The sequence below is a fragment of the Neophocaena asiaeorientalis genome, unplaced genomic scaffold (genome assembly GCF_003031525.2).
Source record: "Neophocaena asiaeorientalis asiaeorientalis breed wild unplaced genomic scaffold, Neophocaena_asiaeorientalis_V1.1 scaffold369, whole genome shotgun sequence".
NCBI classification, from domain to species: Eukaryota; Metazoa; Chordata; class Mammalia; order Artiodactyla; family Phocoenidae; genus Neophocaena; species Neophocaena asiaeorientalis.
The window spans coordinates 1,294,468-1,315,477 of NW_020175321.1; the positions used below are offsets into that span (position 1 = coordinate 1,294,468).

Genomic DNA, 21,010 nt, shown 5'->3' on the forward strand with positions numbered 1-21,010 from the left:
TCCCGGGGAGGGGGGGGGGGGAGGGGAGGGAGGTTAGGGAGTGTTACATATGGACCAGTCAGTCTTGTTTGTGGGAAGAAGGAGACATTTATTTTCTAAGAAAGCATTGATGATTGACTCACAGATGTTGATTTGGTGAATTACAGTGTGGTGGCCACACCAGCAATGTTCACTTTTTTTTTTTATTCACTTTCGATTTTATTCGAGTACAAGGTTAAATGGTGTGATCCATTAGCCAGTGTGTGTCGTAGGCCAGATGCCTGAGGGAAAAAGTTGTTAGCCACAAAATGTTACAAGCAAGCTGCAAAATAAAAATTAATGAGCTTAATTGGAAGTCTACCCAGTGTGACTCTGCTAACTTCATTGCTTGCTGGGTTTCGTGTTCGCACGTTTCTTTATGTCGTGAAGGCAGAGTGGGCCAGATTCTCTCACTCCATTGCAGGCGCCAAGATTGTCTGGAAATCTTTGCCCGTGGTAAATTGAAAGTTTATTTATAACCAAGTCATCTCGAAAGCCAAATTACAATTCAAAACATTTTTTTCGCAGCAAAAAGTATTTAAATTGGGATACAGATGCATTTCAATACATTTGTTACAATGTGGGCTAGGATCTTCAAAAGTCGGAGCACCTGGGCCCCTTGAAAGCCTGAGAAGGCCTTGTGACAGGTTGCCGGGGTGGGCTAGGACCACCCAGGCGTAGGGCATTCCTGACCTGCACACTGTGTCTACAGGGAGTCATCCTCCCAGTGCCCCCGCCCATCACCCCCATGGTGGCCTTGAGGGGATAAACCAGCTTCACTTCACCTCAGAAGCAACTGAAGGAAAAGCTGGCCTCCAGAGGAGGAGACTGAGGCCGTTTCTCTTTAATTACTCTACTTTTTGAGTAAAAATGCAGATTACTGGCAGAGCAAGTTGCCTTTAGGAAAAAGATGTCTGATTTGGCCTAGCCCCTGAGAACGAACGCTTCCTGCAGATCTCGCTTCGCATCTTAGGAGCCAAAATGCCCCCAGCGGTCACGCAGCCCATGCTGGTTGGAGGAATGTTAGTGGAACAGACCTGAGCAGAACTGGTTGGGTCTCCCCTGAGGGAGGGGACCTAAGGCCGCCAACATCCTAATAGCATCTGCTGGGGAAATGGCCAGTTGACAGGGCTTGGCCCACCAAAGTCTGTGTGGGAAAGTTACTGGCCGTGGGGTATTTCTCACCTGGGTTATATACAGAAACCTTTCTTAGCGTCTTCACAGAAATCAGACCCCGAGTGGTTGAACAATGTATTTAGCTCTGTGGTCGTGGGGCTGTTTGATTCATGTCGATAGATTAAACTGTTCGTGTAGATGAGTTGAATAAATTCTACCAGGGCGTCTCTCTTCTTCTGGTTTTACATTAAGCCCTTAGTTTGCAGCTTTTCCACTGGCAGCCCTTCTAGAGGAGCGGAGGAAAAGCTCCGCCCTCCTTTGCCCTTCCTCCACTGTTATTCAGTGGGATGAAAGGAATCATTTAACAACCTCTGAGCGGGGCTCAATGGCCCTGAGGGAGACTCTGATCCTAAGGTGCCCTTAAGCCATAGAAGACATCTGGAGAGCTACCCTTATTTTAATGGCTTTGATTTAACCACTATTGAATTCTCTTATTTAATCCAGTTTCCCTATCTCCCTTCCCCACCCTCCCAGATCCTCAAAGCCCAGGGAGTTTCCAGAGTATTTTCTTTCCATAGATAAGTGATACACGTAGACAATGGAGAGAGAAACACAGGTCCTTCCTTGGAAAGTTCACGCCAAGAACTTGGACAGACTCACTTCTGTCCTTGGGTCTCCACCACCGAGCAGGTCTGGGGTGCAGTCCTCCGGATGGGAGGACTCATTGTTTATTGACCTGATGAATGAAGGTGGGCTCCAGGAACCTGTCGACTCATTTGGTGTCTTTGCTCCCCCAGGAGGACTGGAATGACATTGACCCAATTAAAAAGAAAGACCTTCATCACAGCAACGGGGATGAGAAAGCACAGAGCATGGAGACCCTCCCTCCAGGTACTGCAGCAGCTCCCAGGGCCAGGCCAGCCTTGGGCTGCTGGTGGGTGGTGGGGACCTGTCTTGCCCACTAACTGTGAATGAGCTGAATGTGGCATCTGGAGTGTATCGCCTGTGGGGTAGGGAATGCACTTCCTAGGGCAGCTGGAGACACTGCCCTAGAGCAATGTTTTGCTGTCTTCCTTCAGGCCCTTAGTGGGTGGTGAAATGAGTTTACTGGGAGGTGACAAAAATTTCTTGGAAGAAAAAATATCAGTAGAATAAAAAATACAGGATGGGATGTATCGGTTCACAGATTTTTGTTTTTTTCACAGACTTTTTTTTTTTAGAGCAGTTTTAGGTTTGCAGCAAAATTGAGCAGAAAGTACAGAGGTTTCCATAGACACCCTCCACCCCCCACCCCCCACCCCCGCACAGACTCCGCCACTATCAACATCCCCCACGAGATGGGACATTTGTTATCATCAGTGAACCAACACTGATGCATCATTATCGCTCCGTGTCCATAGTTTACATTAGGACTCACTCATGGTGTTGTATATTCAGTGACATAAATTCACCACTACGGTATCCTACAGAGTAGTTTCACTGACCTATAAATCCTTTGTGCTCTGCCTACTATCCCTTCTCCCCGCAATCCCTGGCAACCACCAATCCTTTTACTGTCTCCCTGGTTTTTGCCTTTTCCAAAATGTCACATAGTTGGAATCAGATCAGACGTAGCCTTTTCAGACTGGCTTCTTGCACTTAGTAACATGCATTGAGCGTTAATCTATGTCTTTTCATGGCTTGGTAGCACTTTTGTTTTTACCGCTGAATTGTATTCTGTCGTCTGGATATATCACAATTTATTTATCCATTCACCTCCAGAGGACATCTTGGTTGCTTCCAAGTTTTGGCAGTTATGATTAAAGCTGCTGCAAACATCTGTGTGCAGTTTTCTTGTGTGGACATAAGTTCTCAGTTCATTTGGGTAAATTCAAGGAGCGCCACTGCTGGATCATACGGTAGGAATACATTTATGTTTATAAGAAATCGCCAAACTACCTTCCAAAGTGGCTGCACCATTGTGCGCTCCCACCAGCAACGAATTAGAGTTCGTTTTGCTGCACACCCTCACCAGCAATTGGTGTTGTCACGGTTTGTTTTTTTTTTTATTGTGGCCCTTCTGATAGTTTGGAAGTGGTAGCTTATTGATGTTTTAATTTGCAATTCCCTAATCTGTAAAACTTTGTGGAAGTGTCCGTTCAGGTCTTCTGCCCACATTTTAATCAGGTGGCTCCTTTTCTTATTGTTGACTTTTAAGAGTTCTTTGAGTATTTTGGATAATAGTCCTTTATCAGATGTGTGATAGCAAATATTTTCCCTCAGTCTGTGGCCTGTCTTCTTATTCTCTTGACAGTGTCCTTCCCAGAGCAGAAAGTTTTAATTTAATGAAGTTTAGCTTTATGAGTTCTTTCGTAGGTTATACTTTCGATATATCTAAAAAGTCATCGCTATACCCAAGGCTACCTAGATTTTTTTCCTATGTTGTCTTCTAGGAGTTTTATCATTTTGTGTTTCATATTTATGTCTGTGATCCATTTGGTTGTAAGGTCTGTATCTAGATTTTTTTTTTTTTCTTGCATGTGGATATCCAGTTGTTCCAGTATTATTGTTGAAAAGGCCATGGTTGTTTCATTGTGTTGCCGTTGCTCCTTTGTCAAAAGTCAGTTGACTGTATTTATGTGGGTCTGTTTCTGGGCTCTGTTTTCTCTTCCATAGACTTATTTGTCTGTTCTTTCCCCAGTACTGTGTTGTCTTGATTACTTTAGATTTATATTTGGTCTTGAAGTTGTTGAGTAATGTCAGTCCTCCAACCTGTTCATTCCCTTCAGTATTGTGTTGGCTTTTCTGGGTTTTTTTTTGTTTGGCTGTTCGTTTTGCCTTTTCATGTAAACTTTGGAATTAGTTTGTTGATACCCATAGAATATAGCTTGCTGAGATTTTGATTCGGATTGTGTTGAATCTACAGATCAAGTTAGTAAGAACTGTCCTTGACAATATTGAGTCTTCCTATCCATGAACATGGAATATCTCTCCATTTATTTAGTTCTCTTTAAATTGTTTCATCAGAGTTTTATGGTTTTGGTCATATACATTTTGTGCCTATTTTGTTAGACTTGTACCAAAGTATTTTGATTTGGGGGATGCTAATGTAAATGGCATTGTGCTTTTAATTTTAAATTCCACTTGTTCATTCTTCATATATAGGAAAGCAATTGACTTTTGTATAACTTGTACCCTCCAATTATAACAAGCATTGCTATAATTACTTATCGGTTCCAGGAATTTTTTTGTTTGTTGATTCTTTCAGATTTTCTACCTAGACAAGTCATGTCACCTGCAAACAAAGACAGTTTTGTCTCTTCCTTCGCAATCTATATTATACCTTTCGTTCCCTTTTCTTGTCTTACTGCATTAGCTAGGACTTCTAGTATGATGTTGAAAAGGAGAGATGAGGGAGGACATCCTTGCCTTGTTCCCGATCTTAGCAGGAAAGCTTTTAGTTTCTCACCATTAAATATGGTGTTAGCTGAAGGGGTATTTTTAGATGCTCTTTATCAAGTTGAGGATGTTTCCCCTCTATTCCTAGTTTGCTGAGAGTTTTTATTCATGAATGAGTGTTGAATTTTGTCAGATGCTTTTTCTGCATCTATTAATATGATCATGTGATTTTCCTTCTTTAACTTCTTAATGTGGTAGATTACATTAATTAATTTTCATATTGAACCAGACTTGCATACCTGGGATAAATCCTACTTGGTCATGGTGTACAGTCCTTTTTCATTGTTGGATTCAATTTGCCAATATTTTGTTGAGGATTTTGACATCTATATTCACAAGAGGTGTTGGTTTATAGTTTCTTTTTTTGTCTGGTTTTGTTATTAGGGTAATGCTGGCCTAATAGGATAAGGTAGGAAGTGTTCCCTCTGCTTCTATCTTCTGGAAGAGATTGTAGAGAATTAGTATAATCTCTTCCTTAAGTGTTTGGTAGAATTCACCAAGGAACTCAGCTGGGCCCGGTGCTGTTCGTTTGTGGAGGTTAATAGTTGTTGATTCAATTTTTAAAATAAATATAGCCCTGTTGAAATTATCTATTTTTTCCTGTCCTAGTTATGGAGATTCTGTCTTTCAAGAAATTGGTCCATTCATCTAGGTTATCAAATTTGCAGGCGTAGAGGTGTTCATAGTATTCCTTTATTCTCCTTTTAATGTCCATGGGATCTGTATTGATGTCCACCTCTTTCATTTCTGATATTCTAACTTGTGTCTTCTATCTTTTTTTCATAGTTAGCTTGGCTAGAGGCTTATTGATTTTATTAATCTTTTCAAAGAACCAGTTTTCAGGGTTTTTTCCTATTTCTTAGATTTATAATTTTTATTATTTATTTTCTTTTGTTTACTTAGGGTTTATTCTGCTCTTTTTCTAGTTTTCTGAGGTAGAAGCTTAGATGATTGATTTCAAGTCTTTCTTCTTCTCCATATTGTATTCAGTGCGGTCAGTTTCCTGCCAAGCACTGATTTCACTACATTACACAAATCTTGATAAGTTGTATTTTCATTCTTATTTGGTTCAAAATATTTTTAATTTCTTTCAGATTTGTTCTTAACCTGTGCATTCTTTATAAGTATGTTGTTGAATGTCTAAGTAATTTGAGGCTTTCCAATATTGATTTTTAGTTCCAATGTGGTCCTAAAGCAGATATTAGATGATTTGTGTTCTTTTAAATGCGTTCAGGTGTGTTTTATGGCCCAGGATGTGGTCTGTCTTGGTGACTGTTCCATGTGAGCTTGGCAGAATGTATTCTGCTGTTGGATGAAGTCGTCTGTAGATGTCAGGTATATCACCAGTTGGATGATGGTGTTGTTGCGCTCACCTGTGTCCTTACTGATTCTCTGCCCGCTGGATGTGTCCCTTCCTGAGAGAGGTCTCTGGCTCTGATAGTGGCTTCATCTGTCCTTCCTTGCAGGTTCCTAAGTTTTCCGGCTCTGATAGTGGCTTCATCTGTCCTTCCTTGTAGGTTCCTAAGTTTTCCGGCTCTGATAGTGGCTTCATCTGTCCTTCCTTGCAGGTTCCTAAGTTTTCTGGCTCTGATAGTGGCTTCATCTGTCCTTCCTTGCAGGTTCCTAAGTTTTTATCTCATGTGTTTTAATGCTCTTCTTAGGCACTTACACATTAAAGATGGTTATGTCATCTTGGCAAATTGACCTCTTTATCATTACGTATTGCCCTCCTTTATTCCTGGTCACTTTCCTTGTTCTGAAGTTTGTTCTGTCTGAAGCTAATATAGCTCCTTCTGCCATCTTTTGATTAGTATTAGAATGGTATCTCTTTGCCATCCCCTTTACTTTGCATCTCTGTGTGTCTTTATATTTAAAGTGGACTTCTTGTAGGCAGCATGTAGTTAGTTGGGTCTTGTTTTTTGATCCATCCTGACAATCTCTGTCTTTTAATTGGCGTATTTAGACCATTGACAATGTAAAGTGATTATTAATATAGTTGTATTAATGTCTACCATATTTGTTATTCTTTTCTATTCCTTGCCCTTGTTCTATGTTCTTTTTTCTTCCACTCTTTTTCTGCCTTTTATAGTTTTTTTTTTTTTTTTTTTCGGTACATGGGCCTCTCACTGCTGTGGCCTCTCCCGTTGCAGAGCACAGGCTCCGGACGCGTAGGCTCAGCGACCATGGCTCACGGGCCCAGCTGCTCTGTGACATGTGGGATCTTCCCGGACCAGGGCACGAACCCCTGTCCCCTACATCAGCAGGTGGACTCCCAACCACTGCACCACCAGGGAAGCCCTAAATTTTTTTTTTTAAATAAACTTTATTTACTTATTTATGGCTGCATTGGGTCTTCGTTGCTGCACATGGGCTTCCTCTAGTTGCGGCAAGTGGGAGCTACTCTTCATTGTGGTGCCTGGGCTTCTCGTTGCGGTGGCTTCTCTTGTTGAGGAGCACAGGCTCGTGGGCTTCAGTAGTTGTGGCTCATGGGCTCTAGAGCGCAGGCTCAGTCGTTGTGGCGCCCGGGCTTAGTTGTTCTGCGGCACGTGGGATCTTCCCGGACCAGGGATCAAACCCGTGTCCCCTGCATTGGCAGGCGGATTCTTAACCACTGCGCCACCAGGGAGGTCCCTGCCTTTGGTAGTTTTAATTGAACATTTTATATGATTCCATTTTCTCCCTTTTTTACCTTTTTTTTTTTTTTTACAGCTAATCCAAGTCTAACTTCAGACAACACTGTCCTGCTTCACAGTTAGCACAAGTGTATTACAGCAAAATATTATGAATCTCTCCCTCCCATTCTTTGTATCATTGCTGTCATTCATTTCATACGCTATTCATATATATAAACATGTATAAGCATACAGAATCAAATACACAGTTGCTATTATTATTTTGAGCCAACTGTTATCTGTTAGATCAATTAAGAATAAGAAAAATGGGACTTCCCTGGTGGCGCAGTGGTTAAGAATCCGCCTGCTAATGCAGGGAACACGGGTTCGAGCCCTGGTCCGGGAAGATCCCACATGCCGTGGAGCAACTAAGGCTGTGTGCCACAACTACTGAAGCCTGCGTGCCTAGAGCTTGTGCTCTGCAACAAGAGAAGCCACCACAATGAGAAGCCCGTGCACCGCAATGAAGAGTAGCCCCCGCTCGCCACTACTAGAGAAATCCTGCACGCAGCAACAAAGACCCGACGCAGCCAAAGATAAATAAATAAAGTAAATTTATTAAAAAAAAATAAGAAAAGTTACAAATGTAATTTTACTTTCACTTATTCCTTCTCTGATTCTCTTCCTTTCTTTATGGAGAGCTGCATTTCTGACCTAAATCAGTTTCCTCTCTGAAGAACCTCTTTTTTTTTTTTTTTTTTTTTTTTTTTTTTTTTGTGGTACGTGGGCCTCTCACTGCTGTGGCCTCTCCCATTGCGGAGCACAGGCTCTGGACGCACAGGCTCAGCGGCCATGGCTCACGGGCCCAGCTGCTCCGCAGCATGTGGGATCTTCCCGGACCGGGTCATGAACCCGTGTCCCCTGCATCGGCAGGCGGACTCTCAACCACTGCGCCACCAGGGAAGCCCTGAAGAACCTCTTTTAACGTTCCTTGCAAGGCAGATCTACTGGCAACAGATTCCCTCAGTTTTTAGAAAGTCCTTATTTCTCCTTCACTCTTAGAGATTAATTTCACAGGGTCCAGAATTCTAAGTTGATGAATTTTTCTCTCAACCCTTGAGTTATTTCATTGCATTCTCTTGTTGCTTGCATTGTTTATGAGGAGTTGGATGTAATTCATACCTTTGTTTCTCTAAAGCGGTATTTTTCCCCTCTGTCTTCTTTCAAGATTTTTTTTCTTTATCATTAATTTTCTACAGTTTGAATATGCTGTGCCTGGGTGTAGTTTTTTTCGTATTTATCCTGCATGGTGTTCTCTGAGCTTCCTGGATCTGTGGTTTCGTGTCTGACATTAACTTGAGGAAATTCTCAGTTATTATCACTGCAAATATTTCTATTCCTTTCTCTCTTCTCCTGGTATTCCCATTACACATGTTTCACCTTTTGTAGTTGTCCCACAGTTCTTAAGTATTCTGTTTTGTTTTGTTTTGGGCTTGTTTTTTTTTTCCAATCTTTTTTCTTTCACCTTTGCTTTTTATTTGGGAAGTTTCTATTGTCATAGCCTCAAGCCATGAGGTTCTCACATCAGCCATGGCCAGTCTCCCAATGAGCCCCTCAAACTCATTCTTTATTTCTGTTAGTGTTTTTAACCTCTAGCATTTTTTTATAATCCTTCCTTAGAATTTTCATCTCTTTGCTTACAGTATTCGTTTGTCCTTCCATATTGTCTACTTTTTTCATTGGAGCTCTTAACGTAGTAAGCATAGTTGCTTTAAATTCCTGGTCTGATAATTCCAGCATCCTGCCATATCTGAGTCTGGTTTTGGTGTTGGCTTGTCTCTTCACACTATGCTTTTTGCCTTTTAGTGTGCCTTGGAATTTTTTTCTTAGGAACCCAGAAACGATGTCCTAGTAACCAGGCCTTTGGTGATGTGCTGATAAGGTGTCGGGGAGGGGAGGCGTGCTGTCCTTATGTGGCAGGTGTCGGTCTCCTAGTGAGCCTGTGCCCCAGGTGTCAGCTTCACAACCGCTTCTCAGCTGTCCTGCCGCTCAGGTGGGACAGGATGGTCAGAGTCCCCCGGAGCTGGGCATTCCCCTTCCTCCGGGTTGATTAGCTCTCTCGAGGGCTGGCTTTGTTAACAACGGAGTGCTTCCGCTATTTCAGAACGGCTCCTTCCCCCCGCCACTGGATGCCTGAAGGGGTGAAAGTCACGGAACTGTGGGGTCCCTGGGCCTCCCCCGCCGGAGTTCTTACCCGTCAGGCTTGCCCACAGTGAGCCTCCGGTGGTTCATTCTGCTGCTCGGGTCCCTCCCCGGCTCTACCTCCTGCAGAACTTGCTGCCCCGGAAATTTTGACCCTCTGTATTCACCTGCTGGTCTCCCCAGTTCTGGAAGCAGCGGTTTGCCCTGTGAGCTCACTTCTCCGAGGGATCTACGAGGACTTGACTTTTCAGCCTGTTCAGCCTTTTATTTGTTGGAATGGAGTGATGATGTCCAGACTCTTTACATGCAGGACTGGAACCAGGAAGTTAGTTCATGAAATTTTGCTTTGATGGTGACAGAGAATTTGATTGTTAGCATTTCTTTTTGGGGAGGGACAGCGTCAGCCCAGGGAGTCCAGACCCTCCTGTGTTACACCCTCCACATGTCCCAGCTGCACTAGACTTGGGGGCATGTGTGTGCGTTAGATGTCTCCATTAGGTCTGCCTCCTCCTTCCCTGCCGACTCCGAAGCTCCGAGCCACAGTCCCTTCCTATGTGATGGGCATTACCCGTGCAGTGGAGAGCGTATCTGAATGGAAGAGTTAGCTCTTAAGTGTTTCTTTATTATAATAATAGGATGTACTTCTGCTGTGTGGATTAATGAGAGATTTCCTGTGGGTTGTCTCCTATTAGCAAAGCCAAGTGTTCTCTTGAATTTTAAGGCATATGTGGGGAGTGGGGGAGAAGTCGTGTTCAGGGCATGTCCTAGACGTGACCACTTAGAGTCAGACCCCGTAGTTAAAATCAATGTGGCATTGACCCAGGTTTTCATGTCCTTAACTGTTAACAGTTGATTTCCCTATCTTCAAAGGCATAGGAATGTACTGGTGTTCCTCTTTTTTTTTTTTTTTTTTTTTTGGGTACGCGGGCCCCCCAGGGAAGCCCCTGGTTTTCCTCTTTTTTAAGTTATTACTAATAACCTTTGATGAATGCACCATGTCCTTTTATTTTGCCTTTGAAGGACTTTATCTTCTTTTTTTGTTGAAACCTTTTTTCTTACTCAACCATCATACACATGGTTTTTTTTCCTTTAGAAACTATTTTGTCGTGGTTAAGAAATACATTTTCCCCAAGAATCCAGGGCACAGCCAGAATTCTGTGGTCTGCAAGGAACCATGGTCACAGCACTTTCCGCTCTGTGAGTCGGCTGTTCAGGAACTCAGCGGCTTCCTGTGTTCTAGGTGTTGGGTATCTGGTATGTGTAGATGGATGGATGGGAGGAGGTAGCACTCAGTCCAGCGTGGGCAGGAAATCCACTGGCAGATGGAGAGCCTGATATAAGAGCACAGTAACGCCCCCAGGCAATGGCCTCCAACCTTTTTTAACCGCTCACCCTATGAGCGAAAAGCATTTGCTCCACGTTGCAGGTCCAGGGTGGAGGATGTTTGCCCTTAGATTCCGTGATTATTGTTTCTAATTCAGCATCATGTTTTCTAGCTTGAACCATTGAATTTTTTTTTCAATGCTGATTTTTAAAGTGTTGTTTCAAATAGAGTATTTATTTGTCAGTTTTTTATTTTTGAAAATCTGTCTGATGGGGATGAGTTTTATCTTTTTTTCCCTGGGTGCAGAAGAACGTTCTTGGGTCTGAAAATCAGTTTCTCCTCGTAATTCTCCCTCCTGTATCCTCTCCTCTTGTCTCCGCAGCATCTCTGATCTGACTGGTGAGACCAGTTGGCAGGGTAGTGGTGACGCAGAAGACCAGTGAAGGAACAGGCCAGCCAGGGGTTGAAGGGCCGAGGTCTGGCTTTCAGGACGGCTGTGGGTGGAGGGAGCCAGGGAGCTCCCATCCTTAGAAGACGTGCGTGGCCTTTGAGAGCAGATTTTCTTCTGGCCTTTATGAAGCCTCAGGGTCATTCTCGTCATGTTCATTGGGAACCTCGTGTGAGGGGGTGAGCCTGAGAGAGCAGGTAGGGAGAGCGTTGAGGAAGGAGAGTCGTGATTAGGTTTCGGGTCTCCGGGAGGTCCCTTCCGTCCTTGGCTGGGTCTTCACCCCGCCCCTCTCCCACCCGCTGCTGCTTCATCACTCATGACAGTTGATGTCTCAAAACAGAAATTGCGGGCTTCCCTGGTGGCGCAGTGGTTGAGAGTCCGCCTGCCGATGCAGGGGACACGAGTTCGTGCCCCGGTCTGGGAGGATCCCACATGCTGCGGAGCGGCTGCGCCCGTGAGCCATGGCCGCTGAGCCTGCGTGTCCCGAGCCTGTGCTCTGCAACGGAAGAGGCCACAGCAGTGAAAGGCCCGTGTACCGCAAAAAAAAAACAAAAAAAAACCCAGAAATTGTTCACGTTCATGTAAAGATGAATGAAATGGGAATGGCGAAGTGTGGAACAGGTCTTCAGTCCCGGCTGGGAGTTGCCTCTGATGCTCACCACACTTAACTCTTCTGCTTCCCAGCTGTTGGAAGAGAGGTGAGGTGAGCCACCTGTGTGTGTATTCAGCCCGTATGATAAACTTGACTTGAACCAGTGATGTTTCAGATGAGTTAGAAGACCTTGAATACAATTGGCCAGAATTTCCACTGTACATTTTCACAAACAGGTTTTCCGATACTAACGCTGCAGGGTTGTGTAGGGGGGTGCTCCCCTGACCTCTCACCCTTCTTGTTTCCAAGTGCAAGCTTCCTCTGCTCGCCAGTGAATCAGAGACAAGGTACTGAGGTAGAGAACAGAGAAGCGGGGGAGGGGATGAGGAAGTAAAGTAAAAGGACCATCAGTCTTGCAGAAGTCTCCTGGAATGGCCAGCCTCCGAGAGGGGATGTGTTAGTTTCTTTTTCCTTGCAGCCATCCACTGGTTGACAGGGTTCCCTGAGGCAGGCCATTGTGTATGATTATAATAACAAAAGCAACAAAAAGCAGAGGTTAAAGTCAAAGAAACAGATAATGTGGAGTCCCATTTAGCGCTTCCCTGTTACATTCTGAGAGGTTTTGTGGGTTGCAGCATTGTGCTTTTTAAAAATTATGGTAAAATATATATAACGTAAAATTTACCATTTTAACCATTTTCAAGTGCACAGTTCAGGGGCATCAAGAGCGTTCACCTTGTCTGGCAACCATCACCGTCATCCCTCTCCAGAACTTTCTCATCTTCCCAAACTGAGACTCTGTCGCCATTAAACACTGACTCCCCGTTCCCCTACCCAGCCCCTGGCCCACCATCTACTTCCCCGCTCTCCTCCAGGCACCTTGCATACAGGAGAGTCACACGGTATTTGTTCTCCTGTGACTGGCTTCTTTCCATTGGTGCAGCGTCCTCAGGGTTCCTCCGTGTGGTAGGTAGCGTGTGTCCGTGTCTCCTTCCTTCTCAAGGTTGAACACTCTTCCATTTCGCCCCTGCACCTGGACACTGTGAGCGCATCCTCCTGGGTAGCGTGTGCGACGCCTGGGGGCGGCAGGGCAGCTAACACCACACAGCTCCTGCGACCCGGGCCTGAGGCCCCGGGGTCTGCCCAGTGTCCTTGCCAGGAAAAGAAGTACCTCTGAGTATCCCGAGAGAAACATCGCAAAAGCAAGCAGTGGACTTCCTTGGTGGCACAGTGGTTAAGAATCCACCTGCCAATGCTGGGGACACGGGTTCGAGCCCTGGTCCGGGAAGATCCCACATGCTGCAGAGCAACTAAGCCCATGCGCCACAACTACTGAGCCTGTGCTCCAGAGCCCGTGAGCCACAACTCCTGAAGCCTGTGTGCCTACAGCCCGCGAGCCACAACCGCTGAGCCTGCATGCCACAACTACCAAAGCCCACGCACCTAGAGCCCACGCTCCTCAACAAGAAGCTACCCCAATGAGAAGTGCGTGCACCGCGATGAAGAGTAGTCCCCCCTCGCCACAACTAGAGAAAGCCCACGCGCAGCCACGAAGACCCAACGCAGCCAAAAAAATAAATTAACAACAACAACAAAAAAAGCAAGCAGTATTCACACATAATTCTATCACCTCTAAATAACCACTCTTCTTCTCCCACTGCAGATCCTCTGGCGTCGTCCTGAGTGTGCATCTGGGCGCACTCACCCCCGTGTCTGAGGTGAGCTGTCTCTGCAGCCTCTCCATGCACCGGGCCCAGCACCGGAGGCCCCGAGTCCTAGACACCATCTCTGAGTCAGCTCCTGGGCCTTTGGGCCCCTCTATCCGCTCGTCCATGTTGTCCCACCTTCAAAGTTCCGTTTTCTCATGAATTCTTAGAAAAAAATATCCAAGTCGTCTACTAGACGGGTAACATTGCCAAAGACCTTGGGCATAACTGGGAAGTCTACCCACACATGCCCCTCTCTCCCGCAGTATCACCTCGGGGTTCTCCCCAGGTCTCGTGGAGGGCCCCCTCCACTTTCCTCCTGAGGCAGTTTGGCAAGGGCTGCAGGCAGCCCCTACCAGCTGCTTACATCGAGATTCTTACAGCTAAGATACCACACTGTTCTTTACCTGTTTCTTCTTAGGGTAATATGGCGTTAACACCTTTTCATGTCCTTAAATATCTCCTACATTTAAAAAAAATTTTTGTTTATTTATTTATTTATGGCTGTGTTGGGTCTTCGCTTCTGTGTGAGGGCTTTCTCTAGTTGTGGCAGGCGGGAGCCACTCTTCATCGCGGTGTGCGGGCCTCTCACTATCGCGGCCTCTCTTGTTGCGGAGCACAGGCTCCAGACGCGCAGGCTCAGTAATTGTGGCTCACGGGCCCAGTTGCTCCGCGGCACGTGGGATTTTCCCAGACCAGGGCTCGAACCCATGTCCCCTGCATCGGCAGGCGGACTCTCAACCACTGCGCCACCAGGGAAGCCCTCTCCTACATTTTGAATGACAGCAATGTATCCATTACTATAAGCTTATGGGACTTTTCCTATAGTATAGGACATATGCAGGGTTTCCAGCCAGTATCTTTATATGTAAGCCTTATAAATCTTTGTGTGTCCCTAATTATTTCCTTGAAACAAATTCCTAAAAGTGAAATTGCAGGGTCAATGGCAACGCATGTGTTTAAGTATTTTTTTATATTAATTGCCAAGTTGTCTTCCGAAGGGCTCCAATCCCTTGCACCATAGTCAACATTAAAAACAAATCTTCCGGGACTTCCCTGGTGGCGCAGTGGTTAAGAATCCGCCCGCTAATGCAGGGGACACGGGTTCGAACCCTGGTCCGGAAAGATCCCACATGCCGCGGAGCAACTAAGCCCGTGCGCCACAATTACTGAGCCTGCGCTCTAAAGCCCGCGAGCCACAACTCCTGAGCCCATGTGCTGCAACTACTGAAGCCCACGTGCCTAGAGCCCGTGCTCCGCGACGAGAAGCCACCGCAATGGGAAGCCCACGCACCATAACAAAGAGTAGCCCCCGCTCGCCTCAACTAGAGAAAGCCCGCGCAGCAACGAGGACCCAACGCAGCCATTAATTAATTAATTAATTTTAAAAAATCCAAAAAAACAAGTATTCTGTTGTCCTTCCCCCATTCCAATGAGTAAGAAAGCAAAACCGAGGGCTTAGGTCGGTAGCCGGAAAACGGGTGGAGCTCTTAAAAGAGCATGATTTTGAGCTGGGTTAGTAGAAATATAGCACCCAAAACAATTCCGGTAGCATCCAGTGCTCTCCGTACTGTCACCCACCCCTCCAATATTTCGTTCTGTTCTGGGCGCAGGGTGTTCAGAGATGCTCGTAAGTTCGAGTCGGTCCAGATGATGGTGACTCAGATGGGCAGGAGGCTGGAAACAACATCCAGTGAGAGCACTTAAAATAAAGTGGATGTTTTTACGGCGGGCCGACAAGGGCGAAGTGGGATCGTGATGCCAAATATTTGAGAAGGTGCCACAGAAGACAGGCTCATTGTTTTCCTTCTATTTGAGACTCTGGAGAGTGGAAGTTGCAGGGAAGCAGCATTGCTGTAGAAGGGAACCAAGGCCGGCAACTCCAGCTGGCTTCATGTTAGGGGTTTAGTGGGGAGATTTTCACACGTGCATCCCTGGGGCCTTCTGCCTCCAGCATTCAAGAGAGGCCCCACGCCCTCCATCCAGACTGCACTGGGCCGGGCTGGGGGTGAGCATTGTGAGGCTCTTTGGTGCTTGGTTGCAGCCCCACCCACTTCAGAGTGAGTTGTCATCCGCAGTGGGAGGAACACGGCTTTGGGAAGAGAGAGACCTGGGTTTGACTTGTGGTTCCATCTTTTTTTAACAAAAAAAATAATATTTATTTGGCTGCACCGGGTCTTAGTTGTGGCACACGGGATCTTCGTTGCCATGTGAGGGATGTTTTCAGTCGAGGCTCTCAGCTGCGGTATGTGGGCTCTAGTTCCCTGACCAGGGATCGAACCCAGGTCCCCTGCGTTGGGAGTGCGGAGTCTTAACCACTGGACCATGCGAAGTCCCATGGTTCTATCATTTTAGTTTAACGTCCAAGTCTCACTTGCCCAGTTAGTACCATGGAAACAGTAGTGGCCACATGTACTTTGCAAGGTGTTGGTGTACTCCGTTCGGTCTGTATGCAGCGCCTGTCCTGTGGGCGCTGGTTAGCGACGCCCTCTTTCTGTCCTCCTGCCTTTCAAGTATCAGCCCCAATTCTGCGTAGTAGGTTCACTTTGATATTTTTATTAATATTTGGGATGAAAAACCACGCACAGGAAACTAAATTTATTGTGTTTAGACACTGTCACACGTAGAGGCAGAGAGAGGAGTTTCTGTTTAAAATTTGGAAAAGAAGTGTGTGTAGGAAGATTCTGTCATTTCAAGGCAGGTGTAGATCTCATAGTGCAAACCAGACTCCTTCATGGTGGGTTTTAGTTATTTTGAAAGCACAAAGAATTTTAAATAAGTTGAGTATTTACCCTATAGCGTCTGATTTTTTTCTTATATTTTCTTCTAGCTAGCTTTTAATCACTCCTTTGAATTTTCTTTTTTTTCATCCTTAAAAATGAGTTGTGTAGGATCCCTTATTTCAGGAGACAGTTTCTCACAGGTGAACAAGCCTGTCACACGAGCTATCCAGTGACAAATAATAAAGTATTATTTACATGTCTTTGTTACTGAAATGGATATATTTGTCTGTAATCCCCGCCTCACCCTGGTCTTCTCTGTTTTGGTGTAGCATTATGACCTTCTAGAGGAAGAATACGAGGAATTTTTTTCCTTTTAAGCATAGTAAAATTACATTCAATCTGAGATCAACTGAGAGGCTACACTAAATCAGAGAGCTTTGTCCTGTGATTTAGAATTCATTCTCTTTCCCTCCTCAGCCCCTTTCCCGGAAGAGGTTCGCTGTTTCACACAGGCTAGCTTTCAGTTTGTTCAAGCCGTCCTTCCCGGGGAGGACTTGGGTGAAGGTCTGCAGCCTGGCCGTGCTGCCCCGTCCCCTGGCTGGAGGGACCCCCAACATCGGGGGCCCTCCCTGCCCCTCGTGCACCTGTGGGTGTGGACAACAAGGCTGCCCTCGGCGGGTGGTATCAGCAGGGGGTCCTGGTCCCCCAAAGGAGTGTCACACCAGAGCGGTCTCTAATCTGAAGACCACGTGTGTCTTGGTGTTGCCGTACGTTCTGTGGGGTTAATCCTCTGAACGTTCATTTTCATAGATTTACATCATTGTTTCTTTAAATACGAGGTTTAGTAAAAATGAAAATTTTAAGAAAGAGATGATGGTGTTTGGAAATGTTTAAACTCATTTTAAAGTTAATTGAACAAGTCGTCCAAAGACAAGCAGTTTCTTGAACATGAAAGCGTCTTTTCTAAGAGGTAATTGGAGGATTGGGTATTAGGAGCCTAGAATGAGCTTTCCCATGGCAGTGATGTCCTGAGTGGCACCTAGGACCCTGCGTGAGCCAGCCTTGCCCTGAACCCACAGGGCACAGAGCTGGGGCCCCCCGACCTCTGCGCCCTGTGCAGGCTCCATGGACCATGCGTGGTTGTGATTCCCGGCTGGCCTCTGCTCCAGGGATGCTGTGCTGTTCTGCAGTCTGGTTAAGATGGGCAGAAGGGGAAATCCCAAAATTCCACTAGGAAGAAAAAGATTCTGGAAAGACAGATGTAACTCAAGGCCTGGTGGGTGGATAAGGGGAGAGAGAAGAGACTCTGGGTTCCAGAAAGTAAGTGCAAAGGCTTGTGAGGGACATCAGGGGTGACAGAGGAAGAATGTTAGTGGCCAAGTAAGTCGGAGATGGGAAAGGAAGAAAAGAAGAATTGCTGGGCCAGGGAGCTGCGGGTGGTGAGGGCGGGGCGGCCAGTGGACAGGTGTGTGTCCTGCGGAGGGGACCGCGGCAGGAGTGGCAGGAAGCCGTCTTCCCAGCCCCCACCTTTCTCCTGGTACTGGTGCTTTTCTCCCAGAGGCAGCTACCCCGGGCCCCAGCTTCTCCCTGCCTCTGGATGCTGTGTGTCTTGGCTGGAGGGCCGGAGCGGCTGCACCGTGCCCTTTCCTGCTGCCCACCTGGACGGCTCGGGGCCACTGGGTGAGGAGCTCCCATCAGAGACCAGATGAGCAGAAGAGGAGGCCAGAGTGACCGCTGGGCCCTGGGTCTCTGGGTGCGTCCACAGAACTATCGGAGGCTGTATGGGATGCCGAGGTCGGACGTGGGCTTTGCAGGGTGTGGTTTTAAACAGTCATTAAATGTGTGCTGTGTGGCGGGTTCCAGCCCTGTCGGCTCCGGAGAAGCAGAGAACTGGGGGTGGTTGGTCCCCGAGAGCAGGTGACCGTGCGAGGAAGGACCCACCCCCGCCCCCCCCCCCGGCAAGAGGCAGAGGAAACCGAGCTGATCTCCGGCCTCTCCATCTAGACCTTGATGTCCAGACTGGAAAGCCTACAGCGATTCTGTTAGGAGAATATTGAAGGCTGAGCGGCTGAAGAGACCTCAGATGCTTTAAATGAATGCGTCTCCGAGTCCAGACCGTAAACAGACAGGGCACGTGGTTCCTGGGGACCGCTGAGCGGGTGAGGTGCCGGCAGAGCAGGGCAAACAGCAGTTATAGGTGAGCCTTGGCAGGATTTTGAGTTAGTTACTAGATGGAGGAGTGGTAAACCCTGTGAGGCCCTGCGACAATAGGTGTGTGAGAAAGCCGTTGTCAGGATGGAGCAGCGTGTGAGGAAGGCCCTGGGGAGGGGCTGCAGCGGGGGATGCCAGGGAGGCTTCCTGGAGGAGGTGGCCGCCCTGGGAGGCTGCTGGCAGCTGGCAGAGCGGAGTAAGTGCGTTAAAACCAAACAGCCCTGGGCTTCCCTGGTGGCGCAGTGGTTGAGAGTCCACCTGCCGATGCAGGGGACACGGGTTCGTGCCCCGGTCCGGGAAGATCCCACATGCCGCGGAGCGGCTGTGCCCGTGAGCCATGGCCGCTGAGCCTGCGCGTCCGGAGCCTGTGCTCTGCAACGGAAGAGGCCACAGCAGTGAGAGGCCCGCGTACTGCAAAAAAAAAAAAACCCCAAAAACAAAAAAACAAAAACCAAACAGCCCTGCCTTCTAGTGTCGCAGTTTTGCCTGGGCTTTGCATGGATGGTGGGTCAGGGAGGGTTTAGTAAGAGCTCACGGGCCTCGCCCCGTGGAGGGCCAAGGGGTGAGGCTGGCCAGAATGGTGATCAGATCTCTGTCATTAATGTTCACAGAGCCAGAGGTCCTGTCCCTGGGGCCCGGGTTCTGCGGTGGCTCCTGGCCGAGGGGACGGAAGGCCGGCTTGAGAGGGCGCCATTTAGAAAAAGCCTGTAAACCAGTGGAAGGAGGTCTAAGGCCCACGTCCAGTGCGTTCGAGAACAGTCCTCAGGTGTGGGTATCAGCAGCGGGAGACCACGTGTGGGAGCCGGGACTTCTTCCGAGAGATGCGCTTCCCCACGATAAGCCCGGGCCGCAGGCAAAGCAGGAGGCTGGTCCTTGCCCGTCAGGAGCCCCTTCCTGACCCTGGGAGAAATGGAACCACAGGGCCATCAGGGGACGATCTTGGCCTCGAAGGGTGGTTGGCCGGGGGGGACTTGGGCGGCCACGGGTGTCTGTGGAAGGGGCTGGGAGGCTGCCTTAGGGCTGTCAGTGGGGAGGGGGGTGTCAGCCTGACGGAACCATCAGGAAGCCTCACCTTCGTACAGAACCAGAGGTGTCAACACTCAGGGTCACACAGCCCCTCTTTCAGCTTCACAGACCACGTCTAGGAAGGCCTGTCTTCTGGAAATGAATCTCCTCGCAAAGACCTTCAGAGCCTAGTGTAATAAGCGAGTGGTTTCCACAGCCCTTCTCAGGGTAAAGGTCCCTTCCTCCCCTCCTGTTGTTTCAGCACCTGTTCTCTTTTCCTGTCATCTCGGTGATGAAGCTGGCTTCTGTCTTCTCATGAGAAGTTTCATATCTGGGGGGTATTTTCCATCCACTGCTTCTGCTTAGCCAAGTCCATTTTCACTAGATTTTCGTGTATTTTTTGGAAACTCTTATTCTAATGCTCTCTCTAAGATTTTAAAGAGGTGATAAAAATACAAGATGTTTTATAAGTGTCGTTTTTAAAAAAGTCAATATATTCAGACGCGGTATCTACAGTTTTGATGGTTTCTCTCCAGCCTCTGACTTGCTGCTTCCCTTCCTGCCTGGGGTTGGACCCCGGCATATATTCCCTCTGAGAACCCTGCTCTCGCTGCTTTTTCCTGACTCTGCTCCAACCCTAGCAATTCTGTGTAATACAGAAATAACTGAGATCTATAATGCTTCTTCAGCCCGGTGGGTCTGACCCATTATTAGTGTGTGGAGCCAGTTTTATGAGTCACACCCACATAAAACAATAGAATATTATTATGTTCACATGTAGCAAGGGGAAAACCTTCGTTTCAGTTGTGTGCGCGTTTACAGCATGACGTCCGGGCCACGATGTGAGATGTATGTCATAGTCGAACATTTTTGAAAGTCCCTGCTGTGCTCTAACATATCACTAAGCTATAAAGTCATTTATAATCTGTCTCCAGTAAAATGGTGTGTGCCTTGGGAAATTAACTGTCACCGGGTCAGGCAGGGCCCCCAGGAGTGCTATAGAGGATGTCATGTCAGAGGGCAGGGGTCACTGTGGGGTGCCTCTGCTGGGGGGGTGCGTCACACCCTCTTCGGAGGTTGAAGAAAGATGTGTTTCTGTGAAGTCACAGAGGGCTTCTTCTCCACTGCATTGCTGGCTGCTGAGCTCTCAGCTCAGATGCTCCTTCCCCAGGAGGCTCTCCCCTCCCGGCACCCCCTTTCCGTCCAGACCGGGCTCCTCTGTTAGGTGCTTCCGTAGAACTACAGTCCTCACCGTCTGAGCACTTAGCTCAGGCTTCAGTGGTGCAGTTGTTACCATGGCCATTATCTTCTTGTCTATTGCAGCCCCCCGCAGTCTCCCAGAGCGTGACCTCCACAGGTGGGCATCAGCTCTGTGTTCGCTGTTGTACCCGCGGGAGCCAATGAGATACCTAGCATGTAGTCGACACTTAGTACACAGCAATGGCTTGGGGCCGAGGCAGGGAAAACCCCAGCCCCGGAGCGGATTGACATGAGGCATCCATGAAACCCCGTGCGGCCTTATTGCAGAAAGGGGTCGGGGGTCTGATGGCACAAAGAGATTGAAGGTCCAGGAGCTCAGCAGAGGCCTTACCCCCCACCCCCCAACACAGACGCC

The 21,010-nt window shown here is 47.5% G+C and overlaps 1 protein-coding gene across 1 annotated transcript in view; it reads left to right on the plus strand.

Annotated features, from left to right (window-relative positions):
• The window catches only part of GALNT2 (polypeptide N-acetylgalactosaminyltransferase 2), a 107,962-nt gene that overhangs the window by 25,091 nt on the left and 61,861 nt on the right, over positions 1 to 21,010 (plus strand). Inside the window, exon 2 of the mRNA XM_024765585.1 lies at positions 1,932 to 2,025. Within this exon, the coding sequence (XP_024621353.1) occupies positions 1,932 to 2,025 (94 nt within the window). The remainder of the gene's footprint in view (positions 1 to 1,931; positions 2,026 to 21,010) is intronic.